The sequence below is a fragment of the Schistocerca piceifrons genome, chromosome 3 (assembly GCF_021461385.2).
Source record: "Schistocerca piceifrons isolate TAMUIC-IGC-003096 chromosome 3, iqSchPice1.1, whole genome shotgun sequence".
NCBI classification, from domain to species: Eukaryota; Metazoa; Arthropoda; class Insecta; order Orthoptera; family Acrididae; genus Schistocerca; species Schistocerca piceifrons.
This window is the reverse complement of record NC_060140.1, coordinates 469,872,214-469,892,077: the sequence shown is the minus strand read 5'-3', so window position 1 is coordinate 469,892,077 and position 19,864 is coordinate 469,872,214. Positions and strand designations below refer to the sequence as shown.

General features: G+C 38.6%; 1 protein-coding gene across 3 annotated transcripts in view; it reads right to left on the bottom strand.

Moving 5' to 3' along the window:
• The window catches only part of LOC124787689 (acyl-protein thioesterase 1), a 148,831-nt gene that overhangs the window by 67,202 nt on the left and 61,765 nt on the right, over positions 1-19,864 (bottom strand). For all 3 annotated transcript variants that reach the window (XR_007015991.1, XR_007015990.1, XM_047254516.1), the window contains exon 4: positions 507-554. Coding sequence is in view for 1 of the 3 variants with exons in the window: in XM_047254516.1 (XP_047110472.1) it covers positions 507-554 (48 nt within the window). In the remaining 2 variants the exon portion in view is untranslated. The remainder of the gene's footprint in view (positions 1-506; positions 555-19,864) is intronic.

Sequence of the window (19,864 nt, the reverse complement as noted above, 5' to 3'; positions counted from 1 at the left end):
CAGCAGGGTATGAAAGGGAGGTGTGTAGAGCCACAGAGTGGAATTTTGGAAAAGGGCAGTAAGGAATTAATGACGGTGACAGTGGACTGCTAGGGAGTGGAGCATAGGACACACAGTGCGAACTGTGATTTATGCTGGGACTCCCTCACTGAGCTACATAATAACCTTTGCAAGTTGACTTCCATAACACGTACCTTTTCTTTATACACCTCTAACATTTAGCAATAACGAACAAATAATACTATACAACACCCTTTCTTTCTGTTTTCAATATCCAGCTTTTCTTATAATAGTGGCATTTTGCTCTCTCATACCTACAGTGTATCCACTGTGGCTGTAAGTTAGAACAATGTGGTCTTCACAGACTGTAAATCCACGGAAAATTGTCCTTGCACGCCATTAAAATTGTAAACTTAAGATGCAATGGTTACTGATGTGACAAGTAAACATTCCTATACTTGTAGTTCAGTTAATCATTTATTTTATGCCACACATTTGAAACTTACCATGACGGCATTCTAAATCCACCATTTAGTGTAACTGGCATTGTGGGGCTGCAAAAAAAAAAAAAAAAAACAAAAAAGTGTAATTATATTAACTCAAAAAATGTTCAAATGTGTGTGAAATCTTATGGGACTTAACCGCTAACATCATCAGTCCCTAAGCTTACACACTACTTAATCTAAATTATCCTAAGGACAAACACACACACCCATGTCCGAGGGAGGACTCTAACCTCCGCCGGGACCAGCCGCACAGTCCATGACTGCAGCGCCTTGGACCACTCGGCTAATCCCGCGTTGCTATATTAACTGCAATAGTTTCTTTAGTGAAGACAATATCACTAGCATTAATGTATCAAGCGTGCATTATTTTCTAGTGCACATGTATGGAATGAAGATTAATGTATTACACTCTTAATAATGATATGCATGCTAAGATCTCTTACCATAATTCATGACTCATCTTAACATTATTGTACTCAACATAACAATACATAACGATAAATGTCTAACATTTTTTCTTGTCGCAAGAAAGAACCTCCACTATCAGGAAAAATCTCTCTCTCTCTCATTTGAAATTCCTTAATCTTTATGTACATTCACAAATATCAAAATTTTTCAAACATACAGATATACAACTTACAGCTGGTTCCCTACTATATCCCCCTTTTCATCATATACCTCTGCTAAAGTGCATGGGATAATGTTGAAAGTAGCTATGAAAGTGATTATTTAATAACATGTCAGAAGATAAATTAATAAAGCAATGAGGCAACCAATTTTGAACAAATTGACTTTTTTTTCCTCTCTCTCACATTCACAATGTGATATGTTACAGTTCTGGTTTAATTTCCTTACTTTTTTGTATGGCTGGAAGGGAAGAAAAAGCTTGGGGAAATAAATCAGCCACATAATTTTCAAAGGAATCATACTGGAATCCACTACAATCAAATTAATGGAAACGTCAGAAACATAAATCAGAATTCTTGAGCAGGGATTTTAGACTTGTTCCTTCCAAATGTGAGTCCAGTGTCTGACTACTGGGCTGCTACACTCTGCTTAATACTGGAAATGCATATTTCCACTCACAATGGAAAATTCAGGATGGAATGTAACAATATTATGAAAAAGAAAGTTGCTACTCACCATATAACGAAGATACTGAGGGCGGTCAGGAGGCGGGGTGGGGAGTGGGGGAAGTAGTGGAAAAGGAGAGAAGTAGAAAGACTGAATGTATGGTGGAATGATGACTGTGTAGTGCTGGAATGGGAACAGGAAAGGGGCTGGATCGGTGAGGAGAGTGACTAACGAAGGTTGAGGCCAGGACGGTTACGGGAACATAGAATGTATTGCAGGGAAAGTTCCCATCTGCACAATTTAGAAAAGCTAGTGTTGTTAAGAGGATCCATATGGCCCAGACTGTGAAGCAGTCACGGAAATGAAAGATCTCTTTTTTGGTAGTGTGTTCAGCAACAGGGTGGTCCACTTGTTTCTTGGCCACAGTGTCCACCTGCTTAGCCAAGTGGTAACGTGCTTGCCTCCCATGAATTGGGCCAAAGGTTCGATTCCTGGTCGGGCTGCAGATTTTCTCCGCTCGTGGGCTGGGTGTTGTGTTGTCTTCATCATCATTTCATCCTCACCATTGGCACACAAGTCACCCAATGTGGTGTCGACTGAAATAAGACTTGCACTCAGCAGCCTAACTTCCCCAGATGGGGCCTCCTGGCCAATAAAACCACACAATCACTTTTTTTTTTGTTACAGATTGTTGGTGGCTATTCATGCGGACAGACAGCTTGTTTATTGTCATGCCCACATAAAATTCAGCACAGTGGTTGCAGCTTAGCTTGTAAATCACATGACTGGTTTCACTTCACAGGTAACCCCGCCTTTCATGGGGTAGGTGATGTTCGTGACCAGACTGAAGTAGATGGTGGTGGAAGGATGCTTGGGACAGGTCTTCCACGTAGGTCTATTACTGGGATATGAGCCATGAGGTAAGGGGTTGGGAACAGGGCTTCGGTGTATGGCGGAATACCATTATGGGAGGGGTGGGAAGGATAGTGGGCAGGACGTTTCTCATTTCAGGGTACGGTAAGAGGTAGTCGAACACCTGGCGGAGAATGTAGTTCTGTTGCTTCAGTCTTGGGAGGTACTGAGTTACGAGGGGAATGCTCCTCTGTAGCCCGATGGTGGGACTTTGGGAGGTAGTGGGAGACTGGAAAGATATGGCATGGGAGATTTGTTTTTGTACAAAGTTGGGAAGATAATTACGGTATTCCAAGATATGCTTAGTTTGTAAAGTGTCCAGCATTCTTTTGATATGCCAGTGAACTTTCAGTTGACTTTTCTTCAAGTCATGTACTATGCTACATATTTACTGTCTACAATCTGTAGCCTTATTCTGTCTCATTGGGTTAAACCCCAACAATATCTCCACTTCGACAATGTTACTCATTCCAGACCAAGAAATCCCTTCCATACAGCCTAGCCACCCGTGGATATTATATCTATAGTGACGAGCAGTCCCTCTCAAAATATTTTAAGGGTCTCACTGAGGCCTTCACAGTCCAAAATTACCCTCCCAACCTTGTAGATTAGATTAGATTAGATTAATACTAGTTCCATGGATCATGAATACGATATTTCGTAATGATGTGGAACGAGTCGAATTTTCCAATACATGACACAATTAGGTTAATTTAACAACATACTTAAGTTAATATAACAACTTTATTTTTTTGTGTTTTTTGTTTTTCTTTATTTTTATTTTTATATTTATTTTTTTATTTTTTTAATATATTTTTTTTTCTTAATTTATATCTAAAAATTCCTCTATGGAGTAGGAGTTGTCATTCAGAAATTCTTTTAATTTCTTCTTAAATACTTGTAGGTTATCTGTCAGACTTTTGATACTATTTGGTAAGTGACCAAAGACTTTAGTGCCAGTATAATTCACCCCTTTCTGTGCCAAAGTTAGATTTAATCTTGAATAGTGAAGATCGTCCTTTCTCCTAGTATTGTAGTTATGCACACTGCTATTACTTTTGAATTGGGTTTGGTTGTTAATAACAAATTTCATAAGAGAGTATATATACTGAGAAGCTACTGTGAATATCCCTAGATCCTTAAATAAATGTCTGCAGGATGATCTTGGGTGGACTCCAGCTATTATTCTGATTACACGCTTTTGTGCAATAAATACTTTATTCCTCAGTGATGAATTACCCCAAAATATGATGCCATATGAAAGCAATGAGTGAAAATAGGCGTAGTAAGCTAATTTACTAAGATGTTTATCACCAAAATTTGCAATGACCCTTATTGCATAAGTAGCTGAACTCAAACGTTTCAGCAGATCATCAATGTGTTTCTTCCAATTTAATCTTTCATCAATGGACATACCTAAAAATTTGGAATATTCTACCTTAGCTATATGCTTATGATTAAGGTCTATATTTATTAATGGTGTCATACCATTCACTGTACGGAACTGTATGTACTGTGTCTTATCAAAATTCAGTGAGAGTCCGTTTACAAGGAACCACTTAGTAATTTTCTGAAAGACAGTATTGACAATTTCATCAGTTAATTCTTGTTTCTCAGGTGTGATTACTATACTTGTATCATCAGCAAAGAGAACTAACTTTGCCTCTTCATGAATATAGAATGGCAAGTCATTAATATATAATAAGAACAACAAAGGACCCAAGACTGACCCTTGTGGAACCCCATTCTTGATAGTTCCCCAGTTTGAGGAATGTGCTGATTTTTGCATGTTACGAGAACTACTTTCTGCACTCTTCCAGTTAGGTACGAATTAAACCATTTGTGCACTGTCCCACTCATGCCACAATACTTGAGCTTGCCTAGCAGAATTTCATGATTTACACAATCAAAAGCCTTTGAGAGATCACAAAAAATCCCAATGGGTGGTGTTCGGTTATTCAGATCATTCAAAATTTGACTGGTGAAAGCATATATGGCATTTTCTGTTGAAAAACCTTTCTGGAAACCAAACTGACATTTTGTTAGTACTTCATTTTTACAGATATGTGAAGCTACTCTTGAATACATTACTTTCTCAAAAATTTTGGATAAAGCTGTTAGAAGAGAGATTGGACGGTAATTGTTGACATCAGATCTATCCCCCATTTTATGCAAAGGTATAACAATAGCATATTTCAGTCTATCAGGGAAAATGCCCTGTTCCAGAGAGCTATTACACAGGTGGCTGAGAATCTTACTTATCTGTTGAGAACAAGCTTTTAGTATTTTGCTAGGAATGCCATCAATTCCATGTGAGTTTTTGCTTTTAAGCAAGTTTATTATTTTCCTAATTTCAGAGGGAGAAGTGGGTGAGATTTCAATTGTATCAAATTGCATAGGTATGGCCTCTTCCATTAACAGCCTAGCATCTTCTAATGAACACCTGGATCCTACTATATCCACAACATTTAGAAAATGATTATCAAAAATATTTTCAACTTCTGACTTCTTGTCCGTAAAGCTTTCATTCAATTTGATGGTAATACTGTCTTCCTCTGCTCTTGGTTGACCTGTTTCTCTTTTAATAATATTCCAAATTGTTTTAATTTTATTATCAGAGTTGCTGATTTCAGACATGATACACATACTCCTGGATTTTTTAATAACTTTTCTTAATATAACACAGTAGTTTTTATAATTTTTGATAGTTTCTGGGTCACTACTCTTTCTTGCTGTCAGATACATTTCCCTTTTCCGGTTACAAGATATTTTTATACCCTTAGTAAGCCATGGTTTGTTACAAGGTTTCTTACGAGTATATTTAACTATTTTCTTGGGGAAGCAGTTTTCAAATGCATTTACAAAAATGTCATGAAATAAATTATATTTTAAATTGGTATCAGGTTCACGGTACACCTCATCCCAGTCTAACTGCTGTAGGCTTTCCCTGAAATTTGCAATTGTTAAATCATTGACTGAACGTACTACTTTGGAGGACTGTTTAGTATTGCTGAATGGAGCTATGTCATATATTGTAACTAGCTGTGCACCATGATCAGAAAGACCATTCTCAACAGGCTGAGCATTTATCTGGTTAAACTTATCTTGGTCCATAAAGAAGTTATCTATCAGTGAGCTGCTATCCTTTACCACCCGAGTAGGAAAATCAATAACGGGTGTCAAATTGAAAGAACCGAGTAATACTTCAAGGTCATTTTTCCTATTACCCTCTTTCAGAGAATCTACATTGAAGTCCCCACAAATAATAATTTGCTTCCCCCTGTCTGACAGATAGCACAACAAGGAGTCCAAATTTTTCAGAAATAGATGAAAATTTCCTGATGGGGACCTATATACAGTTACAATTATAAATGTGCCTTTATTTAATTTAAGCTCACAGGCACATGCTTCTATATGTTTCTCTACACAAAACAGGTCCCATGGTTTATCTCTCCAGTCGCCCACTACCTCCAGAAGTCCCACTTTCTCTCTTGACTCAGTACTACCCACGATTGGACCAACTGAATCACATTCTCTGTCATGCTTTCAACTACCTCTAGTCGAGCCCAACTATCCTTCCTATCCCTCTCACAGTGGTATTCTCCCACCCATCCAAACTAAACAATATCCTTGTCCGTCCCTATTCAACCCCTGCTCCCAACTCCTTACTTCGAGGCTCAATCTCTGTAATACACCTAAATACAAGAACTGTCCCATACATCCTCCCACCACCACGTACTCCAGTCAGGTCACAAGCATCACCTTTCCCATAAAAGGGAGTCATGTGATCTATAAACCTGGTATGTCCCTGAATGTGCACACTACAAGCAGCACTTTACTGTCCCCCACCCCTACCCTGCTATCACTCCCCCTCCCCACCCCAGCCTCCTCCTTAGCCCCACCACCCAGAATGCTTCTCCCACCATGTGCAATTGCTTGCAGTCTGGCCTCGGGGAGGGGGGGTGGAGGAGACCGTGTGTGTGTGTGTGTGTGTGTGTGTGTGTGTGTGTGTGTGTGTGTGTGTGTGTGTGTGTGTGTGTTTGTTTCAAAATAAGGCCTTTTGGCCGAATGCTCACTTGTTTAACAGCCTGCTCACTTGTTTAACAGCCTGTTTGCTTTTTGTTGTGCATGTCTGTGACTCAACTATCTCAACTATACGGTTAGTATAGCAATCTATTCGTTTCATAATATTGTTATTATTGGGTTCTAGGTTTTTTTTAATGATCCTTATCTTTACTTTCCTGATATTTTCTAGTGCACCTTTCCAATCCATAACCACTGGATCTCATGCATATAAGGTTTTCTGACTTGACTGTTGTGATGTTGCACTGTTATTATTTGAATCCTAAAGCTTGATATATTATGTGAGCTTACTGAGCATTAAATATTTCATATTTTACAACAGTGAATATTCATGAGTATGTGGGAATCTCTGAGAAATTTTACACACTACTGCCACTTCGTAAATGCATACTGTCTTTCAACATGATGCAATAACATGCAGAACTTCTTCTAAACGTTATAACTTGATGTAAACATATGGCACAAAGGGTATAAATAAACAATCCTAATCCTTGTGAGACTTCAAGACAAATATTTATAATTAAATTCTGAGAGCTGACACTACATGGTTTTGTCTCCTGACTTAACATATTAAAGCATACAAAGAAGTGCACTATGTAAGTCAGTTCCTCCCAAATAAACTAATAAATCTGGAATCCTAACAAGTTCAAAAGGAAATTGACTACATAAGCTACTACTACTACTACTACTACTACTATAAATTATGTAATTAGCTACGCTCTAATACTGATTTTCTCAATTAAAGAATTGAGAATTCTTGTTAGCTTCATCACAAGTAACAACTTCCATTGTAAAGCTGCATGACATATAGGAGTGTATTTTAAAGAGGTCTCTGTGATTACAGATCTAGGGAACTTTTTTATTTTTTTAATATCCATGTACTCATGTAAACATTAAGCTGAAAAATAATGAGATATACAGCAGCCTTTTTAATATAGGTAGCTTAGGAAGCAGCATGTATTTTCAAAATAGAGCATTCCCTGCTAATTTACAAAGTTACATTTAGCTGGTGTAAGTTCAAACAGTATAGTGTTCAGTAATAGTGTGGTGATAATTTATTGTGGGTACAGCTCACACATTGAGTTTTGATGGTTTTTTTCCTTCTTTTTTTCTGTTAATGTTCATCTTCACTCCTTCCAGATCTCTAAAGGTTATCTTTGCTGGAGGAATCTGATGAACATGAATGAATGACACACTAATCACTTACTCTAAAGGGGAATATCAACTCAGACTATTGATTTAATTCATTCCCCTTTATTTAGTTTCACATGCAACAGTAATGTTAATATAATTTTTCTATCCATTCTCATGAGCAGCAGATAGGCCTGTTTTTATTTGCAACCCTATAGTTCACTTAAAGAGGGATGAAAGGAGATCTATTAAAACTTTTCTGGCAGCACTTCGGCTTCCCTTAAGGATGTCTTGGCGATTTGTTACATTGTTTTCAAGAATCTGGAAATAGTTATTGGGTCTATTCACACTCTGAAAGCTCCACTAACAAACAAATGTAACTACTTCTCAAAAAGAATCAGGCACTTTATAATGTGGATTATTTATTGATATACCTACAGCTAAGATTTTATTCAGTTTCATTAAAAGGACGCTAATTCATTATTCATGGCGGCTCTGTTACAGAGAAACAACCTTTAGCTCTAACGAGCTAAACGTGCACTCAAGATTTTCACACCCAATGAAGTATGAATCACAAACGAGTAATTTTTAAACACCAATTTCTATATTTCACCACTGTTATTACCACTGTGTCATAATTAGACCTAGGATTTGTAAGAGCAAGAAATGTGATGAAAAAAGTGTAATGTTTTAGGAGATAAAGGAGCAAATTCCAAGTACAAAATTTATGGAAAACATACACAAACCACTTACCACAGACCCTTCCCTCCCCCTCCCCCAATAGAATTCACTCAAGCAACAAAAAATCTTGTGACATATAATTTGATAGTCTGACCTATTCCAGGCACACATGCAGAAGAATTTTTAAAATAATAAAGTTCAACATTTCTAGGTTTTATTGAGTGAGATTGCATCTGCAATCACTCAGAAAATATTTTCAAACAGAAAAGGCACATACCAGATCATAAAAGAAAGACGTGCATATGCTGTTTTTAATATTAATCAATATTCTTGTTCATTGCCATGTCCTCCACTTTAGAGTTTTTGCGTAAGTTTCACTCAAGCTTCTGTTGTGTAATAATTTTAAGCACATCTTTCACATCTGTCAAAATGGTTCATTGTGTTTCTTTATTAAAATACTCTTCCTCAGCTTTCTTATAGCTGATGTCAGTCGAAGGAGTTTGTGTGAGACAAAGGTCATCTTGCATTTCTTGCTTATCTTACAGTTCTTTAACTTTTCTTACAGTTTGTCAATCAATACCTGGCAAGCCACCTGGAAGGGTATGGCAGTGGGAACTTCTGGTTCCATTTGTGTATTGTGTGTAGGAAGAATGATTGTTGTTTAACTAAGAATTAGCTCTAATTTCTCAAACTGTATAGTTGTGGTCATTTTGTGAGACTTATGTGAGAGGACGTACTACAGGGTGGTTATAATTAAACTTTCACTGTTTGAGTCAGTGAATTGACAGAAAGCTATTTACCATGTGGGTACCCAACTTTACAGGAATGTTATTCAGACTGTGTGCTGCAGGATTTGTGTTGTTAGTAACGTTAAGTGTTGTTAGTAACGTTAAGTGTTGTTAGTAACATTAAGTGTTAGACGCCAGTACTGGAGCTGTGACATAGGGGGTAGCAACAAGCATCAATGCGCATTACAGTTAGTCAACATGGGTCTGGAAAAGGTAATTAGGGCTTTACTCATGAAGCTGTTTTGTCAAAACAGCAGCAAAAATGCAGCTGCATTAAACAAATACAGAGAGATGATCTTTCCACATGGGTACTGAAGGACAAGATTCAGAAGCTTGAATTAACTGGCGATGTGAGAATTGCTCTGGGGACAGGCTGATGGCCAACTGTGCCACAAATTGGTGAAGAAGTTGCTGTTGCCATGGCCGAGAATGCTAGAGATATCTTCAAGCAGTGCATGAGGTGTCATGACAGCTGAAAATTCAATGGTCCACCATTTGAAAAGTGCTGCAAACAACTGTGAAATGCTATCTCTAGTGCAGTTCCAGACTGTCATAGATGCAGACGGTCGTTCCACTGAGCACATTTGTAACCTAGAACATAAGCATGGTATGCAATTAACAAATGTTACCCTCTCATGTGGAAATAAAAATGTGTTTCTTTCCATCTTTTATTCATTATCTCTCTTCTGCCCTCCCAAGTAGTGTAAGTTTAATTATAACTACTCTGTCTGACACTTTCCAAAATGTATTCTCTCATAATTTCAGTAGTAAATCTCTCTGTGATGCACAATGCCTCTCTTGTAATGCCCGCCACTGGAGTTTGTTGAGCACCTATGTAGGGCTCTCGTGCTGATTGAATGATCCTGTGAGGAAATGCACCATTCTTCACTGGATCTGCTCTATTTCTTCCATTAATCCTACCTGGTAAGGGTCCCACACTGATAAGCAATACACAAGAATTCGCCAAACAAGTATTTTGTAAGCAACTTCTTTCATGGATGACTTACATTTCCTTAAGATTCTTCCTATGAATCGCAGTCTGGCATCTGCTATTTCTATCTGTTTTATGTGTCATTCCCCTTAATACTGCCCGATTGTTATTTCCAGATATTTTGTGATATATATTGTTTCCGGCAATCTGTCGTCAATGGTGTAGTTGTGCAGTAGCAGATTTCTACTCCTGTGTATGCACAGCATCTTACATTTACTTGCATTCAGGGGTGGTTACCTTCTTATAGACAAACTTATCATTTGTGAAGAGCCTTATGGAGCTTCCAAAATTTCCCACTAAATCACTAATGGACCAATCACACTTCCTTGGGTACTCCTGAAATTACTGTTACATCTGTCAATTCTGTTCCATTTAGAGTCACATGTTGAGTACTGTCTGAAGGGAACTGTTTAAATATAGTTCAAATCAGGTCTGATACTTAATAAGCTCTTACATTTTTCAGTACATGACTGTTTCAAATGCCTTCCTGAAGTAAATGAATTTAGCGTCAACCTGAGCACTGTGTGAGTGCCGTCACTCTCATTGATGGAAAGAGCAAGCAGAGTTTTTCAAGATCTCTGTTTACGGAACCCATGTTGATTTTTAGAGAGAAGATTTTTGCTCTCCAAAAAAAGTCATAATACATGAGCATAAAACATTCTACAATTCTACAATAGATTTATATCAGTGACATAGGCCTATAATTATGTTTATCTGCCTTACGACCCTTCTTGAAAACAGGAATAACCTGTGTTTTTTCCAGATGCTTAGTACCCTTGGTTACACCAGCGACCTACGATAAACTGCTGACAGAAGCAGAGCAAATTCTTTTGCGCAACCTCTGCAGAATTTTACAGGTATCTCATCTGGTCTAGAAGCCTATCCACTACTAACAAGGAACCCTTTGAGTGTGAGATCGTAAAAGGCCAATGATGTTTACAGCATTCAACACCCTACAAATTTTTTACCATGCAACCACTATATTGTCTGCTAATGGCAGAAGGGGGGTGGGATTGGAGGTATTCAATGGTGAGCACTGCATGAGCCCATGGAGTGTAGCTGAACTGCTTAGTTGACGAGTAAATAAAAAATAAAAACACAAACCCACATACAAACCACACAAGGTGAGTGGTTTCCTTTAATCAAAATGTATTTACATTCTACCAGAACTTTTCACAGCATTTAAGATACCATCAGTAAAGATCAGTGAGCATACATTGGTAGAGGCTCTACATGTGTAGCTCCTACACATGTCTTCTTCTTCTTCTTCTTCTTCTTCTTCTTCTTCATCTGCAAGTAACTGCTGCAATCTGTGTCGATTTGAATCTGCTTACCATATTGAAGCCTTCCTCTACAACTTTAAACTTCCATACTTTCCTTCAATGCTAAATACATAATTCTGTGCTGCCTCAGGATGTGTCCTATCAACCGAGCCTCTCTTTTACTCTCACGAAAGTTGTGCCATAGATTTCAGTTTATCCAATTTGATTCAATACCTCTTCATTAATTATCCAACACTGTCTATTACCCTTGTTTTACTTTAGTTGATGATGTTAATCTGATAAACTCTTTTCAAGATACTATCTATTCTGCTTAACTGCTCTTCCAAGTTCTTTGCTATATCTGACAGAATTATATCACCAGCAAATTTTTGCTTCATCTCCCAGCACTTTCTCCAAACTTCTACTTGGTTTCCTTTACCACTTGCTCAGTGTACCATTTGAGTATAGACTACAACCCTGTCTCATTACCTTCTCAATTACTGCTTCCCTTTCATGTCCTTTGACTTACTGCATTCTGGTTTATGCACTAGTAGTCAATAACCCAAAGTGCATTAAGGTCAAGACTGTCAAAAGCTTTCTCTAAATATACAAATGGTATAAACATAGGTTTGCCTTTCGTTTAATATAAATCAGTACATCAACACAGTGTCATGTGTTCCTTTTTTTCACCAGAACTGAAACTGTTTTCTACCAGCTTTTTCATTCTTCTGTAGACAATTTGTATCGGTATTGTGCACCTATGACTTTTTAAATTAATAGTTCTGAAACCCCCCCCCATGAACCATGGACTTTGCCATTGGTGGGGAGGCTTGCATGCCTCAGCGATACAGATAGCCCTACCATAGGTGCAACCACAACGGAGGGGTATCTGTTGAGAGGCCAGACAAACGTGTGGTTCCTGAAGAGGGGCAGCAGCCTTTTCAGTAGTTGCAGGGGCAACAGTCTGGATGACTGACTGATCTGGCCTTGTAACACTAACCAAAATGGCCTTGCTGTGCTGGTACTGCAAACGGTTGAAAGCAAGGGGAAAATACAGCCATAATTTTTCCCGAGGGCATGCACCTTTACTGTATGGTTAATGATGATGGCGTCCTCTTGGGTAAAATATTCTGGAGGTAAAATGGTCCCCCATTCCAATCTCCGGGCGGGGACTACTCAAGAGGATGTCGTTATCAGGAGAAAGAAAACTGGCGTTCTACGGATCGGAGTGTGGAATGTCAGATCCCTTAATCGGGCAGGTAGGTTAGAAAATTTAAAAAGGGAAATGGATAGGTTGAAGTTAGATATAGTGGGAATTAGTGAAGTTTGGTGGCAGGAAGAACAAGACTTTTGGTCAGGGGAATACAGGGTTATAAATACAAAATCAAATAGGGGTAATGCAGGAGTAGGTTTAATAATGAATAAAAAAAATAGGAGTGCGGGTAAGCTACTACAGACAGCATAGTGAACACATTATTGTGGCCAAGATAGACACGAAGCCCACGCCTACCACAGTAGTACAAGTTTATATGCCAACTAACACTGCAGATGACGAAGAAATTGAAGAAATGTATGATGAAATAAAAGAAATTATTCAGGTAGTGAAGGGAGACGAAAATTTAATAGTCATGGGTGACTGCAATTCGGTAGCAGGAAAAGGGAGAGAAAGAAACGTAGTAGGTGAATATGGATTGGGGCTAAGAAATGAAAGAGGAAGCCGCCTGGTAGAATTTTGCACAGAGCACAATTTAATCATAGCTAACACTTGGCTCAAGAATCATAAAAGAAGGTTGTATACATGGAAGAAGCCTGGAGATACTAACAGATTTCAGATAGATTATATAATGGTAAGACACAGATTTAGGAATGGGTTTTAAATTGTAAGACATTTCCAGGGGCAGATGTGGACTCTGACCACAATCTATTGGTTATGAACTGTAGATTAAAACTGAAGAAACTGCAAAAAGGTGGGAATTTAAGGAGATGGGACCTGGATAAACTGACTAAACCAGAGGTTGTACAGAGTTTCAGGGAGAGCGTAAGGGAACAAATGGCAGGAATGGAGGAAAGAAATACAGTAGAAGAAGAATGGGTAGCTTTGAAGGATGAAGTAGTGAAGGCAGCAGAGGATCAAGTAGGTAAAAAGAAGAGGGCTACTAGAAATCCTTGGGTAACAGAAGAAATATTGAACTTAATTGATGAAAGGAGAAAATGTAAAAATGCAGTAAATGAAACAGGCAAAAAGGAATACCAACATCGCAAAAATGAGATCGACAGGAAGTGCAAAATGGCTAAGCAGGGATGGCTAGAGGATAAATGTAAGGATGTAGAGGCTTATCTCACTAGGGGTAAGATAGATACTGCCTACAGGAAAATTAAAGAGACCTTTGGAGAAAGGAGAACCACTTGTATGAATATCAAGAACTCAGATGGAAACCTAGTTCTAAGCAAAGAAGGGAAAGCAGAAAGATGGAAGGAGTATATAGAGGGTCTATACAAGGTTGATGTACTTGATGACAATATTATGGAAATGGAAGAGGATGTACATGAAGATGAAATGGGAGATATGATACTGCGTGAAGAGTTTGACAGAGCACTGAAAGACTTGAGTCGAAACAAGGCCCCGGGAGTAGACAACATTCCATTAGAACTACTGACGGCCTTGGGAGAGCCAGTCCTGACAAAACTCTACCATCTGGTGAGCAAGTTGTATGAGACAGGCGAAATACCCTCAGACTTCAAGAAGAATATAGTAATTCCAATCCCAAAGAAAGCAGGTGTTGACAGATGTGAAAATTACCGAACAATCAGTTTAATAAGTCACAGCTGCAAAATACTAACGTGAATTCTTTACAGACGAATGGAAAAACTAGCAGAAGCCGACCTTGGGGAAGATCAGTTTGGATTCCGTAGACATATTGGAACACGTGAGGCAATACTGACCCTACGACTTATCTTAGAAGCTAGAATAAGGAAAGGCAAACCTACGTTTCTAGCATTTGTAGACTTAGAGAAAGCTTTTGACAATGTTGACTGGAATACTCTCTTTCAAAATTCTGAAGGTGGCAGGGGTAAAATATAGGGAGCGAAAGGCTATTTACAATTTGTATAGAAACCAAATGGCAGTTATAAGAGTTGAGGGGCCTGAAAGGGAAGCAGTGGTTGGGAAGGGAGTGAGACAGGGTTGTAGCCTCTCCCCGATGTTATTCAATCTGTATATTGAGCAAGCAGTGAAGGAAACAAAAGAAAAGTTTGGAGTAGGTATTAAAATTCATGGAGAAGAAATGAAAACTTTGAGGCTCACCGATGACATTGTAATTCTGTCAGAGACAGCAAAGGACTTGGAAGAGCAGTTGAACGGAATGGACAGTGTCTTGAAAGGAGGATATAAGATGAACATCAACAAAAGCAAAACGAGGATAATGGAATGTAGTCGAATTAAGTCGAGTGATGCTGAGGGTATTAGTTTAGGAAATTAGACACTTAAAGTAGTAAAGGAGTTTTGCTAATTGGGGAGCAAAATAACTGATGATGGTCGAAGTAGAGAGGATATAAAATGTAGACTGGCAATGGCAAGGAAAGTGTTTCCGAAGAAGAGAAATTTGTTAACATCGAGTATAGATTTAAGTGTCAGGAAGTCGTTTCTGAAAGTATTTGTAAGGAGTGTAGCTATGTATGGAAGTGAAACGTGGACGATAAATAGTTTAGACAAGAAGAGAATAGAAGCTATCGAAATGTGGTGCTACAGAAGAATGCTGAAGATTAGATGGGTAGATCACATAACTAATGAGGAGGTATTGAATAGAATTGGAGAGAAGAGAAGTTTGTGGCACAACTTGACTAGAAGAAGCGATCGGTTGGTAGGACATGTTCTGAGGCATCAAGGGATCACCAATTTAGTACTGGAGGGCAGCGTGGAGGGTAAAAATCGTAGAGAGAGACCAAGAGATGGATACACCAAGCAGATTCAAAAGGATGTAGGTTGCAGTAGGTACTGGGAGATGAAGAAGCTAGCACATGATAGAGCAGCATGGAGAGCTGCATCAAACCAGTCTCAGGACTGAAGACCACAACAACAACAACAACAACAACAACAACAACAGTTCTGTACCAGTCACATTTCTCAGCACGTACCTTCTTTTAATTCCGAATTATTGCATCTTTCTGGAAGTCCGAGGGTATTTGCTTGACGTACATTTCCATTATATAGCTCTACCATGTATTCCGTCTGCACTTCCCTTCTTTTTTTAGTAGTGATTTATCATCTGAACTCTTCATATTCATACAGGTGCTTCTCTTTTCTCTGAAGCTTTCTCTAATATTTCTACCTTTCCGGTATGTTGTATGCTCTTACAGCCTTGCATTTGTCCACTAGCCATTATTGTTTTGCTATTTTGCAATTTTGTCAACCTATTTTTTGACACCTGTTTTCCCTTATGCTTTCTTCATTTTTATATTTTTTTCCTTTTGTCATTTAAACTGAGTATCCTCAATGTTATCCAAGAATTAATACTTGGTACAGTCTTTTTTTCTATTTGATTCTCTGTTGCATTCACTATTTCCTCTCTCAAAGCAACACATTCATCTTCTCTCGTACTTCTTCCCTTGTTTCAATCCATTGTTGCTTAACACTCCCTCTGAAATTCTCAATGACTTCTGATTCTTTCAATTTATTCAGGTCTCACCTCCATAATTTCCTACCGTGCTGTAATTTCTTCAGTTTTAATCTACAGTTCATAACCAATAAAATGTGATCAGAGTGCACGTCTGCCCCTTACAGGTTAAATTCTGGTTCTGAAGCATCTATTTTATCATATAATCTATCTGAAACCTTGTGGTGTGTCCTGGTCTCTTCCACATATTCATCATTCTTTCGTGATTCTTAAACCAAATGTTAGCAATGATTAAATTATGCTCTGAATAAAATTCTAACAGGCAGCTTCCTCTTTTATTCCTTTCCCAGTCCATGTCCCTCTACTATTTTTCCTTTTCTTAAATTTTCCTCCCCATAACTATAACATCCCCCTCTCAGACAGCATATAAAAGGTCAAGCAGAGACAAGTTTCTGTGGAGCCTAAGTTCAAAGGTGAGGTAAAGTGACAAATATAAGGCTCTATTTCATCCAGAGAGACTGAACTAGAAAAGGCTATCAGAACATTAAAAGTCAGCTGCAGGACTCAATGGGTTATTCCTGGAGCTTATTAAACACCTGGGACCACACGCTAGTAACAGTTCTACCAAATACTTTGAGCACCAACCAAGTTCCTAGGCAGATGAAGATATCCAAAACACTTGTCATTTTAAAACCACAAGATGACCCAGCAAGCTGTTGCCCAGCAGCAGAATTTATGATCATACTGATGAGGTTCTCTCTATTTATCAGGCAGGGTTCTGTACAGAGCATAGCTGCTGTGACCAAGCTCTGGACATAACCTCATATATTTAAGGCGGCTTCGAGCAATAGGCCATCACTACTAGGCTGTTTGACGATGTCACAGTGTTCATTTTGGATTTAAGCATCTTAGATGAACAAAGAGATGAGTACAACAAATTGAACAAGCTGTACTCATCACTGTGTGTAATGTACTGAGACCGAAACTGCTACTGCCAGTGATTTTCGTAGTTTTCAAAATTTATTCATGTAAATTATAGGAGAGGGCTTACTTTTTTTGTTCTTGCTTTGCACACTGTTTTCTTTAGCATTTTACCAATTTTCTATTTTTTACATTTATTTTGGTTTGTTGTTCATGGCACAGTGGCAACAGTACCTTATATTATCAAACTACATTTCTTTCTTCATCATACATCAAGTAACAGAACAATTTTGCACGAAGTGTTAGGACTAGGACCCTTTTCTATCTCTGTTGAATCAACAGCTGATGAGTTAACATTAAGTTTTCCAATGAAAATATCACACAGCAAAGAAAAGAATATTCCAGAATACCTTCCCTCTTTGTTTGTTAACGAACGTGAGTTGTAACAGGAAGATGGAAGAGATGAGACAGTAGGTGAGTTTCCAGGCTTCCTAGTGCCACATAGCATATCCAATGAGGTTGAAGACTCCTGTATAGACACACTTCAGATGAAGAAGCTAAAAAGTAAGCCTAAATTCAATGGAACAACAAGTTATGCCTGGAGGCATGTTGCCACTTCGAGGATATAATCGACAAGGAAGATACTCATCACCTAGGAAACAGCTTGATTGATAGATGCAGGTTTTTACAACATTCTACCAATAGAAGTGTAAATGAAGCCACAAAAGTCTTTCAATGAAACACCACTGACATTTACAGTTAATTAACAATGATTAAAAATATTTAATTTTGACCAGATCACACAAATTTTCAGAATGCTGTATAACAGTTTGCTTTGATGTCCAGTGGGATATTTCTGTCTCTCTTACAATTTTTCTAAACCAAAATGGTGAGCTGACTTTTGAACACTAGACACAAACATCCAACAAGTCTCAGAAATAGGGTATCAGAAATTCATCATAAAAGAGTTAAAGATGCAGAAAATGGGGGAAAACACTCATAGCTGTCTAACAAGTAACGCCTCAGATCACATTAAAGGTTGTGAGATTCCTCTTATTTCAGACACTATTTATTTGTCCTTTTTCACAGTATATTCGAGTAATGCATTTAAGATGAATAAGTTGTTGTCTTGACCAGTGATACAGATCACTAGAGCAACTAGTCTGGAGGCAATTCCCACAGCTGACAAGCAGACAGCAAGACTTGTCAACCATATGCCACCATACATGTGCTGGTAGTGCGAGGTGCCAAACAAGGCATAAGAACATACCTATCATAGCAATCATGGATGCTGGGGACCATCCATCATATAGGCATGAAACAACAACTCTTTCTGTATCAAACAGTAATTATTACAATCCACTTTTAACACAATAAATGTTTGGGGCAGTCTATTCATTAAAGCTCCTTTACTACTGTTACACTATGCAGTAGACTAATTGCAATAAGAAAAAAATGATGATGGGGACACTACCACCAAAACCATACGAAATTTGCTAGCAATTCTTGTTGGGACCCAAGAAAGTGCATCACAGCATTAGGATTTATTCCTGGTTTTGGACCTTGTGTCAGCCACACACTATTTTCAGTATTCTATAAAACTAAGTGTACCAAAACTGAATAATTGTGAATTATTCAAATGTATTTATCAATACAAACACCATAATGGCATCATAGAAAATGATTAAAAATGGATTTTGTACTCTTACATCTAATCATAGCTACATAATTAGAATTTTTCCAGTTCTGGACATTTCCAGAGCTGGAAATTATCTTCTATGAGAAACATCATCAGCGGCAGAACTGCATAGAACAGGGGTAGGGGGAAATCCTATGCATTCATTCACAAAGGTATGCCAAGAAATGTCTACCTTGTCCCTTGCAGTCTTGAGTGAAAATGCAAGATCAGTTGAACTGCACATTTATGTCACCTCCTACGGCTATTAGGAATATATAGAGAGTTTTAGTACATGAGGTGAACTTGCAGTTTTTCTTTAATGCTGGAGTTGTTCTTCCAAGCTCCACCATTACTTCACAAAACATTGTTTTTGAAAAATCATCTTAGAGAAACTAAAGTTAGTCACGGAGTAGCCTAGTGGTAATGGGTATTACTTTTGTTTGGTTTGTTGTTGCTTTGTTTGTAATTTAACAACACACGCACGCGCACGCGCACACACACACACACACACACACACACACACACACACACACACACACACACACACCACTCTCTCACACACGACTGCAGTCTCAGGCAACTGAAACCACAGTGTGAGCAGCAGCACCACTACATGAAGGGAGTGGTGACTGGGTGGGAGTACGGAGGATGCCGGGGCGGGGAGGGGGAGGGATAGTATGTTGGGGTTGGTGGACAGTGAAGTGCTGCAGAGTAGACAGAGGGTAGGGGAGAGCTGGGGAATGGGGGGGGGGGGGGAGTAGTGGAAAAGGACAGAAGTAAAAAGACTGGGCATGATGGTGGAATGGGAACAGGGAAGGGCTGGATTGGTGAGGACAGTGACTAATGAAGGTTGAGGCCAGGACGGTTAAAGGAACACAGGATGTATTGCAGAGAAAGTTCAGAAAAGCTGGTGTTAGTAAGAAGGGTCCATATGGTACAGCCTGGGAAGCAGTCACTGAAATTTAGGATGTCATTTTTGGCAACGTGTTCAGCAACAGGGTGGTCCACTTGCTCCTTGGCCACAGTTTGTAGGTGGCCATTCATGCAGACAGACAGCTTGTTGGTAGTCGTGTCCACATAGAACACAGCTCAGTGTTTGCAGCTTAACTTGTAGATCACCTGACTGGTTTCACAGGTAGCCCTACCTTTGATGGGAAAGGTGATGTTTTGTATGGGACAAGTCTTACATCTAGGTCTATTACAGGTGTATGAGCTATGAGGTAA